The sequence below is a fragment of the Chrysemys picta genome, chromosome 3 (genome assembly GCF_011386835.1).
Source record: "Chrysemys picta bellii isolate R12L10 chromosome 3, ASM1138683v2, whole genome shotgun sequence".
In the NCBI taxonomy this organism is placed as follows: domain Eukaryota; kingdom Metazoa; phylum Chordata; order Testudines; family Emydidae; genus Chrysemys; species Chrysemys picta.
The window spans coordinates 144,695,292-144,708,339 of record NC_088793.1 but is presented as its reverse complement, the minus strand read 5'-3'; the positions used below and the strand labels follow the sequence as shown (position 1 = coordinate 144,708,339).

The window sequence follows — 13,048 nt, the reverse complement described above, 5'->3', positions numbered from 1 at the left end:
CCATGTTGACTGTTCCTGATCACTTTCCTCTCCTCCAAGTACTTCATAACTTCTCCAAGTGCAGTTATGTAACAAAAATAAATAAATCTACATTTGTAAGTTGCATTTTCATGATAAAGAGATTGCACTACAATACTTGTCTGAGGTGAACTGAAAAAATACTATTTGTAATAAAAAATAATATAAATTGAGCAGTGTACACTTTGTATTCTGTGTTGTAATTGAAATCAATATATTTGAAAATGTAGAAAAATATCCAAAATATTTAATAAATTTCAATTGGTATTCTGTTGTTTGACAGTATGATAAAAATTGCAATTACTCACGATTAATTTTTTTGTTAATCGCGTCAGTTAACTGCGATTAATTGACAGTCCTAATTAACTTAATTTAGATCCGTTTATTAGACTTCTGTATATTGCTTGCCTAATACCACGTTAAATGGAATTCTCTTATAGTTTCTCTCTCAATGGGGATTATTGTAGAAAAACTTAAAACTTCTTTTCTGTTCACTCCTTTAACCAGTATAAAGTAGACAAAAATATATCTTTGACTTGCCAAGAAGTGCAGCCTAAAGATTGGACAAATTTTGTCTGGAGCCTAAGGCTTAGTATTTTAAATAGACCCTCTGATCTTTTTTGTCATTGTAAAACAATGTTTGACTTCAGTGATCCATGTATTCACTGTAATCTCATATTCTGTGGAAGAATCTCTCAATATCAAGAATTACTCCTTTTCATGAACATTGTTGAATTCTATTAGTTAGTTTGATAAATCTGCGCTATTATATTTAAAAAGAAATAAAAATAAAAGAGGGAGGCAATGAAAGGAAGTAAGGAAAAAGAATATTCAACCGCCAGGAAAATACTAGCCCATTTTAAATTAAGGATGTTAAGCAGGAACACGTGTTGTCTTGTAAACTTGGGTCAGAGGAACCTGGGTCAACACTGGACAACTCACTGTTTAGAAGAATTGTGATACACCTCTACCCCGCTATAACGTGACCCGATATAACACGAATTCGGATATAACGTGGTAAAGCGGTGCTCCGGGAGGGCGGGGCTGCGCACTCCCGTGGATCAAACCAAGTTCAATATAACGCGGTTTCATCTATAACGTGGTAAGATTTTTTTTGGCTCCCGAGGACAGCGTTATATCGAGATAGAGGTGTACTTGCTACCAGTGTGTGCATGGTAAGGGAAAGGGTAACTCCTCCTTTGCCTCTCATAGAGCTTCTCTCCTGCGACACTGCTCTGCCTTATCAGTCACCATCTCATTTTAGCATAATGTGAGTAGGTGAGTGGATTTGTTAGTTGATGCTTGCATCATGTGAAGTATAGGAATTTGCCTCTATGTGAAGAAGCATGGTCTGGTGTTTGAAGTACAGGACTCAGAATAATGAGATCTGAATTTTGCCATATAGTTGGTGTGTGTCATTTAACCTCTCTGCCTCAGTTTAGTACAATTTTTTAAGTAGGAAATTATCTACCACATGTTGTATGGAGTTTCATACATTTATCATAGAATCATAGAACTGGAAGGGACCTCGAGAGGTCTAGTCCAGTCCCCTGCACTCATGGCAGGACTAAGTATTATCTAAAACATTCCTGAAAGGTATTTGTCTAACCTGCTCTTAAAAATCTCCAATGATGGAGATTCCACAACCTTCCTAGGCAATTTATTCCAGTTCTTAACCACCCCGACAGTTAGGAAGTTTTTCCTAATGTCCAACCTAAACCTCTCTTGCTGCAATTTATGGCCATTTCTTCTTGGCCTATCCTTAGAGGTTAAGAAAAAAAAAATCTTCTTCTCCTTGTAACAACCTTTTACATATTTGAAAACTATTATCATGTCCCCTCTCAGTCTTCTCTTTTCCTAAACAAACCCATTTTTTTCAATCTTCCGTCATAGTTCATGTTTTCTAGATCTCTAATCATTTTTGTCGTTCTTCTCTGGACTCTCTCCAATTTGTCCACATCCTTCCTGCAATGTGGCTCCCAGAATTAGACACAATGCTCCAGTTGAGGCCTAATTAGTGCAGAGTAGAGTGGAAGAATTACTTCTTGTGTCTTATTTACAACATTCCTTCTAATACATCCCAGAAAGATGTTTGCTTTTTTGCAACAGCGTTACACTGTTGACTCGTATTTAGTTTGTGGTCCCCTATGACCCCCAGATCCCTTTCCGCAGTACTCCTTTCTAGGCAGTCATTTCCAATTTTGTATGTGTGCCACTGATTGTTCCTTCCTAAATGGAGTACTTTCCATTTGTCCTTATTGAATTTCATCCTATTTGCTTCAGACCATTTCTCCAGTTTGTCCAGAGGTAATGTCATGTAATGCAATATCATATTTTTTCTGTAAACCTATATCCATGTGTACTACTTTTGCTACTCATTACTACTTTGTCTATGTCTGAATCCCTGGATACTGATCCTGCAAGAGCAAGATATTCCAACTACTGGTTTTTTTTGTACCTTGTTTTGCTACACAATCTGTCGTATCACATGGTACACTCTCTACTGATTGTCCGCATAGGACTTCAATATGCTGAACATTTGTCTCCACAGTTGCAAAAACTAGCTCATGACCCAGTGGGCAAGTTTAGCAGTGGTATTTCAAGGGTTCTCAAACTTAATTGCACCTCGACCCCCTTTTGACAACAAAAATTACTACATGACCACAGGAGGTGGGGCCAGAGCCTGAGCCCTGCCGTGGTGCCACTCCAGACAGGGGGGCCAAAGCCAAAATCCAATCCCCACCGCCTTGTGCAGGGGAGCCAAAGCCGAAGCCTGAGCCCCGCTGCTAGGGCTGAAGCACTTGGGCTTTGGCCCTGGGTGATGGGGCTTGGGCTTCGACCCTAAGCCCCAGCAAGTCTAACGCAGCCCTGGCGACCCCCGTTAAAACGGGGCTGTGACAGACTTTTGGCTCCCAACCCACAGTTTGAAAATGGCTGATAGACCACTGACTGCTACAGGTATTTAAGACCTTATCAGGGCCGGCTCCAGGCACCAGCCTGGCAAGCAGGTGCTTGGGGCGGCCACTCCGGAGAGGGGAGGCACGTCCAGCTATTCGGCGGATGGTCCTTCACTCCTGCTCGGAGCGAAGGACCTCCCGCTGAATTGCCGCCGCAGATCGCCATTGCGTTTTTTTTTTTTTTTTTTTGGCTGCTTGGGGCGGCCAAAACCCTGGAGCCGGCCCTGCTTATCATAGAACCCTATTCAAGGCTTATCTCGTCACAGTGTTAAAAATACTTTGGGGAGAAAGTGAAGTAGTGGGGAGAATACAACTAGGCAAAGTTGATTGAACCCAAATGTGTGTTAACCATGGAGGAATGAGAATTGTAAGAAGATGATTCTAAGTTGACATATGGGTATGTCTGTGTTAGGAGCACCTTACCACTATAGGAATTAGGGTATATTACACTGGCAAAAGTGCTTCTAGTGTGGATGCGGCTATACTGGCAAAGCTGTTCCCCCCACCCCCCGTGAGAGAAAGAAGTCATACTGGTAAAAGTGCAGTTTTGCCAGTATAGCTGTATGTATGCTTCAGATTTCTGATGGCACAGCTGGAATTGCACTTCTTCATACCACTGACCGACATGACATAATGCCAACAGCAATCTGTAGTGTAGACTTAGCCATAGAGCGTAGAAGATATTTGACAGTTGAGCGATAGTGAGAGAAAATGGGAAAAACACCAAAGCAGCCCCAGCCTAGAAGAAGCACATGTTCATGAAAAATAAAAACATTCTCTGTAAAAATATAGCTATAGAGAGAATGTTTTTCTTATATCTACATATATAAAATGTTCTGTTCCTTTTGCTATGTATTGGTATTTCTGATTATGTAATTATTCAGTTACTAATACAGTCCAGTATCTGAAAGCTCTATAGAGAGCGATTTGGGGAGAAAAATAGAACATAGCTTCCTTTTAGTTCTGCTGAAATAAAGTGGACGGAGGTTTTTTGGGGGGTGGGGGAGGGCAGAATGGAAAAATATCTTTCTAAAACAGGGACCTATGGTATCTGTGAATCTACAAGCATCCTTTAAATGTGTTAATAGAGTTCCTTTTGTCTTTTCTTTTTCAGAGCTAAATACCACAAATTAAAATACGGCACAGAATTGAATCAGGGAGATATGAAGCCTCCAAACTATGATTCTGGTAAGAATTTAAGAGTGAGGGAAATATGGTATAAAGTTCTCCTGTAATTTTAGTTACAGTTTGTTGAACAACTTAGTGGACACAAAGAGGATAGTAAAGATTGCTTAATGTTGCAAAAAACAGATGTTAGCCAATGCAGTTTGTTACACTGATATTCTAGGTACAGTTTGTTTCTTCAATTAGACCATCAAATGAGTTGAAGTAAAAAATGGATGCTGCAGAATATATCTATTCTCTCCTCTTCAGATCAAAATTCAAGAAAGTTCTGGAGTCACAGAAAGATGTGGAAAACACATCTGGAGAATCTTATATTGGAAGAATTGTTGTGCATTAACAATAACAGTGTAATGCAATAGCAATGAATTCAAAATACTTAGTACATCATTTCCTGATTCATGATCTTGTTTGGATTCCAAAAAAATTGAAACAAACATGTGTTAGAGGTAAACTAAAGTTGGCAGTACATACTATAGAATTTTATAAAATTCCAATGACAACTGGAAAATAAATATATAACAAATGGTGAACACAAGTTTGGAACAGAACAGTTCTCCCGTAGAGTGTATCTATGGATAGCTTTCTTGGGTTGTCCCCCCAGAAGATGAATACTTCTCATAAAGAAATGGAGTGATTTTGAGCCACAAAAGAGGAGGAATCGGAATTCCTTTTGTTCTGATCAGCAAAATAAACCTTACCAAATGGACTTCCCCAGGATCCAGATTATGCAACAAGTCCTTGAGAGGAGGAAGGAATAAGCAGAAATTATTCCACAACTTTATTCTTTCATACAGCCAAAAAAAAAAGAAAAAAAGCCTACATGAAAGTCATTTCTGCACACTTCACCCCTGCCATTCACTGTCCTGGTTAACTGAGTCCTGGGCAAATCCCTATTTTACTGGGTGCTGAAGATGGTCTAAAAACACTTACCTATCAAATTCTCAACAACACCCTTGTCCCTTCCCAAACTACGCAAAATACAATGAAGCACAAACTGAGGCATCTTATTTCTCATCTCTTACAAAATAGTGCCACTCGGCTCTTGTACCCAGACTGGAAGAATACTGAATTCTGTTACATCCTACATGTAGCTGCTTAAAAGAATGGAGGTTCTTGCACCATATGGGATATAAAGCTGGTTTTTCATATGCTTTCAGGATGGAGATTTTTCTATTATTTCTAGTCCATGCAAGTTGTCCTTGCTTTACTGCACATAGATCCACGCACATCTGCATGCTTCTCTTGGACCAAGTCAGAAAAAATGTTGAGGCTTATTTCCAGTGATACATCCTGTTTGTCCCCTCTGTGATACCTTGGAGGTTCTAATGATTCTGGTTATAATTCTCCTAATCAAGGGATTCAACTCTTATCTGTATTTAGGTGACATTCTCAAAGAGCTCTTCTGTGCCATTTGGCAAGCAGTCCAAGTTCTTTCAATCTCCTTCCTGAAGGATAATGGATCTGTCATCAATTCTGGGGGGAAGCAAAGATCTCTCTGAGATGTCTTTACTTCAACATTAATATAGACAACCTCCAGGTTTCCTGTCTGAAGAGGAGTTTGTATGAATTTACTTCAGTCTTGATGCATAAAATTCTCTTGGCTTTTATCTAGCACAGGTTTTGATAATTGTAGGATGGATCCAGCTGTGTTCAGCTGTCTTCAGAAAATCAATGTCTAAATGACTGATTATTTCTCATTGCTAGTCCTGAGCAAGCTTGTAGATTCAAAGTAATAATAGTACTTAACATTCATATGGCACTTTTATATGTATTTATTTTTAAGACTGAGCTGACAGGGCAGCAGCACATTTGTTTATGCCATAATAACTTTATCTGGGTTAAAGAAAAAACTTAGTTGTGGTTTTAAATAAAAGATTATTTTCAGGTGAAAATTTGATGAAAATATGTTGAATGACTATTAAAATAACCATGGCCGGAAGAACACTGCCAATATTGTCTAAACAAAAACAGCTAAATATTTTTTTCCTTCCCCACAAATCATTGAAATATGGCTGAAGTTTAAGTTATCTGTAAGTAGGCCTGACTGAGAGATGTCTCCATGACCAAATCTTAGACGTTGGTTGGGTAAACTTTAAGGATTGATATCGTGTCAATATCACACCTTATTGGTTCCACCAATAAGGTTTTTTTGTAATTATTTTGTTCATTTTATAAGAACCTAATTAACCTTAAAATATGTGATCACTATAGAAAACACTGGTACAGAATTTCAGATATATGCATATGACCGCATCCTTGTGAAGAAAAGGAGTGAAAACCCATCATCTAACTGGTTCCATATTGGGAAATAATGGTAATATCAAGGTGCTGATGACAAGTATAACTTGTTCTCAGAATATAGTAGTATGCTGATGGCAGTCTTTATAGTATGTTCTCATAGGTAATACTGCAGAGCTGCACTTATTTTAAGAGCTTTAAAAATAAGACTGAAAAAACCTGATTTGAATGAAATCTTTTCCAGATGAAGGGAATGAAACAGAGGTTCAGCCCCAACAAAATAGTCAACTAATCTGGAAACAAGGGCGACAGCTGCTGAGACAGTAAGTGTCAAAGTTCAAACAAGGGAGCTAGATACAAACAGGATTGGAAATTGAATGCGTCACTGGGCTTTTCTTAAAGATTTCCATTAGACTTTTCTCTTTCATGAAAAGAGTGGCAGAGTTGGGTTAACTTTTCCTTTTGTCACTCAACTTTTCCAAAGTTTGAAAAGTTTTGATAAGTTGCAGAATAGAAAAAGTTAAAAGTCAGAGGGGGGCAAACTACTCACCACTTTTCATATGCTTTCAGTGGCAAAAAGGAAAAAAATTGGAGAAAAGTAGTGGGGGGTTAAAATTTGGTTTAAGAAAATTCACAAAAATCTAATGAAAAATTTAAAATCTTTTTCACAATTTGTTTTCAATTTCAAAGAGCTTCCAATCCAAAAGGACTAGAACACCACCGTCTGTGTTGTGGTTTTCAGTTCTTGACATATTTAACTTTTTAGAGCAAGAGTTGGCTCCATATAATAATCTTCCTGCTATTTATTGTGATTATTGCAATACATTTAAAGTAACAGCAGTGAGAACATACAATAGTAATCTACAGTGATTTTGAAATGCTGTAATGGAAGGTGCGTGCACTTTGATGAAACGGGGTCAAAATTTATATATTTTATCCAAGTGACTGTCCCCATAACTATGCAATTTCACCGCAGTTATCAGTTAACAGCCCCTTGCTTTAAATGGTCTGGTTCTTGTTGCAAAGCAACGTCAGTGAAAGGTCCTCTATTGTGTAACCCAGTCTGTCCCCACATAAACCCTATACCCTATTCTGTCAGAGTCAGGTTCCGGTGATTTTCATGTCATGCTGCAAAGCTTACCTGTGTTTCCATACTTTTGTGTTGGGAAGGCCTGAGTGGGCAGAACTGTGTAGAAGAAAAGTCTGGGGTTTTTTTTTTGTTTTTTTGTTTTTTTGAAAGGCCTTATAACTTTTGGCACTGGCCAGGTTTTTTTTGTTGAATGGATTATTATTTAATATATTGTATGTGTATCCATAGTTTCTGATGGGCACATTTTAAATAAACAAATATTTTCTTGGCTATGACTCAATGGTTTGAGGACAAGTCTCCCTCTCTGAATCATAGATAAAGAAGATTGTGCTGTTATATACATGATTCAGCATCATATATTATAAAATTGATGCTTAAATTAAATACAGACTTTTTTTGCATAATTAACTTATGGGACTGCCAGAAATTCAGCACTGACTCTTTCTCCCACCAGACTGGCAGCAATGAGGATGTAATTGTTGTTGTAAATGCAAGGAGTGGCTTGTATTAATAGGGGGAAAACAAATGCCCTAGTTTGTCATAGTCAGTGTGTTACTAAAATGATGTAATACATGACACTTACATCCTCAGAGACCTTTACAGTATTGACCAATTAATCCTCATAACACCTCTGTGAGGTCAGTAACATTAACTCTATTTTACAGATGAGGAAAGAGACTGAAAGATTGACTCACCCAGCACCATGCAGCATATTACTGGTATAGCCAGTTTTAGAACTCATGCATCCCAATCCCAGGCTCAGTTTATTAGATCGCACTTTCACCTCTTATGCACGCTAGCCAAATGCACATTCTGCAGGAATATTTAAGATTAATAAAATGATTAAGTAAGACTAGATCTGTACAAAATACATTACATCGTAAAATCATATGTTTGTCCTATTATAGCTACAGTAACAGAATGGGAAGTTGACACAATAGGTGTTTACAGGCTTTGTCTAATGGTCATCTAAGGGACAAAATTTAAGTTTTACTTTTTTTAAGTTTGGTTTAGATTTCCATGAACTTCTCTTGATGAATAAAACGGGTTGTGGTATGTTGTATGCAACTGACATTTGTATGAATAAATTGCAGATATTTTAAGTTAAAGTCCTTTTCCATCTTTTTTGGTAAATGTAATGAATAACGTATTGTATAAACACTGACTACTAGGCTCTTTGATTTTCTCAGTGACTGTAGAGACTGGTACTGCAAGAGACGATCCCCTCTGCAGCTGGTACAAGACAATTTCTTAGAATGTTTCATTAGCGCAGTACCATGCTTTGCTACACATTGTACTGAAGATGAGTTTAGGGAGAAGCTTATAATTATTTAAATCAATAAATAAAAGGGTATATTATTGAGATCTGTATGAAAGACTAGCATGAGTTCTGTTCATACAGGTATCTGCAGGAGGTGGGTTACACTGACACTGTACTGGATGTGAAGTCAAAACGAGTGCGAGCTTTATTGGGCCTCTCAAGTGATGCATCAGACAGGGAAAATGACAAAAATCAAGAATCAATGGTAAATGGTACAGAGGCTGAGATTAAAGAAAACGCAATGATTGGGTAAGTGCCTAAGACAACAAATGTTATCTTTGTGTATAAGTGCAAATTATTATTATTATTATAAATCTAGTTTATGTTCATTTGAAAACTTATTCTTTTTAGTCTTCAAATTGACTGAATATTTCTAGCCAATTCTATTTTAAATTTTTAAAGGATGAATATGGAAGCCACGCTTCACTAAGTGTATTGCTTCTTTATGAGAATCTTAATTTTATTTCCATTGGAAGGTGACATTAGGAAATCAGACCTTCTGATTTGTGATACATCTGTTGTTAAATGCTTAAGAGAAAATACCAACTGCCAGGGTCAGCTTTTTCTTTGGTTTATTGGAAACCTTAATATAGATTAGAGGCCTCTGCATTCTGGTAGATAGTGCTTACTGTTATAACAGTATAATCTCTAGTAAGCAGAGGATTTTATTTATAGTATCTGAAAACATTTTGAACATGGATAAGTTTTAACTGTTATAACTCTCCAACTTTGTCACTGGTGTTTACATGGATAAATATGTGAAATTCTGGGTATACTCTCAGTGTACCTTCCATATGCTCATGCCAATCCTTTTTTGATATATTTCTAATACTGTTGCAAATGTGGTACAATGAGTCAAATTGAGCAAAGTTCAATGCTTATGCTTAGGCTTTGCCAGACTTAATTATTTTTAAATTTGATGGATAATACTGATTGATATTTAAGTATTGATTTTAATTTTTATTGATTTAAATTTTCACAGGTTTGGGAAATTATGGTGTGTTAGGCAATGTGGTGGTGCGGTGACAATTAATGACAGTTGACATTGAGATTGAAAAAGTTACAGCTTTATAACCATTAAAACACACTGTCAAGATTTTAGACTTAGATTAAACTTTAAGTTCTCAAGCACAATTTTTCTTTCTTTGCCTATTTGTAAATTTCAATTATCCAGGAAAATATTTTTTCGCTGGTTAGTGTGTATACAGTGAAATTGACGTTTATCAACATTTACCAATAAAAATCTAATCCTTTCAAGTTGACTTCTGTTTTGTTTACTAAATAATATTTTGCTGAAAGTACTGTAAATAAACTTTTTAATCTTTTTCTTGCCACACTTACTACCATTAATATCTGAAGCTCACTTTAGGTGTTCAGCAAAATTATTCCTTGGTTCTTGACTGAAATACTGTAGCTTTTGAAGAGCTTAAACTAATAAAAAGGATGCTGAATCATTTTAATTAAAAATGTGTGACTGAGCTCTGTACTTCCATAGGTAGTAGTATCACCAACAAGCAGTAGACCCTTGTTTGTCTAGGATTGGCCTCTTGTTTCACAAGCAGGTGTGGTTTAAATGTAGCAGAGGTAGTGTCCTTTTCTTCTGAAGTATAACTGCTTTATGTGGCACCTAATCGCCAAAGGGAGTTCACAATAATCCCAGCCAGTAGATGATTGTACTGGCCTCAGGCATGTGTGCAGAGAAGTTACTTAATTAACTTATTTTCATTCTATAATTAAAATTATTCTGTTAAATGAGGAATTAGGGCATATGAGGGGACCCCAACCTGTTAAATTATTTTGTACTTCTAAATAGTTAGTAAACCTTGCCCTGAGGAGGACATCCTCTGGTTGGCAAGGGCTGCTGCTGCTGGGGCACCTTTTAAAGTCAGCCTTGCTGCTCTGAGATAGTAACCTAATGGAATTGACTATTTGTTGTAGAAAACTGATATTGGGTTTGGCAGATATATTATTCTCCCTTTCTATATTTATCCTCTTTATTTCTCTCCTATGATAGTTTTTCATTTTTGTTCCAGCCTTGAAGAAATAGTGGGTTCTGACGGCATATGTAGCTTTCAGTTTAGGAGATGTGAATGATTTGTTTGAGGTAAAGTGGGAGTTAAGCTCCCTCTCCCTCCTTTTGTTTTACTTGAGATTAGTGGAGTGTCATTTTCTATTAGTTTGAATGGAAGAGAGCTCCAGATAGGGAGATATGTAATGGGTAAATTGGATTGAATGATAGAGCTGAGCTAGGACATTTAAAGATACCTGTTAGGAAGACGCTCATTAGAGGAGATAGGCCTTAGAGTTGGTGGCACCAGATACTTAGTTTTGCCTCCTTCAGCAACTCAATTCTCCTTTTTGAGAACTATGCATGTAGTGGGGGTGTAACTGTTCCTTCAGATTTCTTCTCCATAAGCTTTGACCTTACAGAGTTAGGTCTGTTTTGAATAAGGATAGAGACATAAGGTGGGTGAGGTAATATCTTTTATTGGACCAACTTCTGTTGGTAGAAGAGACAAGCTTTTCAGATCACCCAAAGAGTAGCTCTGTGTAGCTTGAAAGCTTCTCTCTTTCACCAACAGAGGTTGGCTCTCTAATATCTGGGACCAGCACAGCTACAACAAAAACTTGAATAAGGTTAACATTTGCATTTGCAGGCTATTTCTGGCTGTGAGTGTTCAGTGATCCACCAATTATCTGTCATTCTAGAAGACTTGTAGTTGCAGGATTATGGTATTGCATTTGCAATCTGAGAAATTGCGATGTTCTCATCTCACTTGTAATGCACAGGGTCACTAACTGCTGAGAAGAGTTGAGTTGAGCATCTGGGTGATTCATGTGTGTGGAACATGACAAATGTTTATGGTTCAGTTTGTGTATAGACCCTCAGTTATATGAGGATTTCATGGTGGAGTACTCTGAGCTTGTTTCTGCATTCTTCAAATTACTCTGTGTTTGCAGATGTCAGCTCAGAGCTCTGGTTTGCCTCTTCTTAGAAGTGAAGGATGTCAGGGTTTTACCAAAGGATCACGAAGAACTCTTGCAGGGCAGAGTGTATAACTAGCCACATGTGAATATTTTGGATTGTAAGGTATATGTGCATAGGAGATCAACCATCATATCATATATTTCAGTGCAGGAGGTATTCCATACTTCTCTCCCTTTATTTCAGTCCTGATGGGCTGCACGGCCTGTCTGCTTCCTCAACCTCTTGAAGAGCACCAGTGCTGAGTACGTGATTGAGATTAAGGGCAAGCAGGATGAGCCAAGTCCTAGTCAGAATATTTGTTCAGCCTTCAGAGACTTGATACTGTCAATCCCTACACCCAAGCAAATCAGCCTCTCAGAGTATTTCTACACTGCAATTAAAAACCTGCGGCTGGCCCGTGCCAGCTGACTTGGGCTAAGGGACTATTTAATTTTGTGTAGATGTTTAGGCTTGGGCTGGAGCCTGGGTTCTAGGACCCTGAGGGGTGGGAGGGTCCCAAACTCGAACACTGCAATTAAATAGCCCCTTAATTCGAGTCAGCTGGGACGGGCCAGCTGCGAGTGTGTAATTGCAGTGTTGACATACGCTCAGAAACACTTCTGCCTAAATTGTGGGAAGAACTGGGGCAAAGTTTAGATGGCCCAGCTCACTCTCTAGTGGCCCAGAGGAAAGAGTACCCAGAGTGAGGCACCGCATTAGTCCCAGACAGTTTACTTCCCCAAGAGGGGGAAAGAATAGGGGACTTCAATCACCTGCACCTCCTCCCCGCATCCATGGTGTATGGAGAGTTGGTGGAAGGTTATGAAGCCAGAATAAGCTTGTGATTGGGGGCAGGAGGGAGACAATGCCTGAAGGCATCTGAGGTGGTAGTGTTAGTAGTAGAGAAAGAAGCGATTGGAGGGTGCTGTGATAGAGGGTATGCGGAAGAAGAGCAAAAGGAAATGACAGAGAAGAAGAAAAGAGAATTGATGGGAACTCTGAGACAGATTGAGAAGGGATGGAAAAGAACATGGGTGAAGGAAGTAAAGACCACAAACTAGGGAAAAAGAGGGATTTTGAAAGGCACAGAAGGAAAGAAAGGAAACATGCTACAGTTTGAGGGGAAATGATGCCCAGATCTCAGAGTAAAAGAAGGGGAAAGCACAGAGGACACACTAATTTATATTAAAAAAAATCTTTAAAACAATATAACAATATAGAAATTTACAGAAAGAGCAGATTGGCCAAAGTGACTACCACAGTATGTGCAG

The 13,048-nt window shown here is 38.2% G+C and overlaps 1 protein-coding gene across 7 annotated transcripts in view; it reads left to right on the top strand.

Moving 5' to 3' along the window:
* STRN (striatin) overlaps positions 1-13,048 on the top strand; it is an 89,721-nt gene that overhangs the window by 32,421 nt on the left and 44,252 nt on the right. For 6 of the 7 annotated variants that reach the window (XM_042848425.2, XM_005296257.5, XM_005296255.5 and 3 more), the window contains exons 3-5: positions 4,090-4,163; positions 6,643-6,721; positions 8,891-9,058. In XM_042848425.2, the coding sequence (XP_042704359.2) occupies positions 4,090-4,163; positions 6,643-6,721; positions 8,891-9,058 (321 nt within the window). The remainder of the gene's footprint in view (positions 1-4,089; positions 4,164-6,642; positions 6,722-8,890; positions 9,059-13,048) is intronic. The other variant, XM_042848426.2, reaches the window with a different exon arrangement.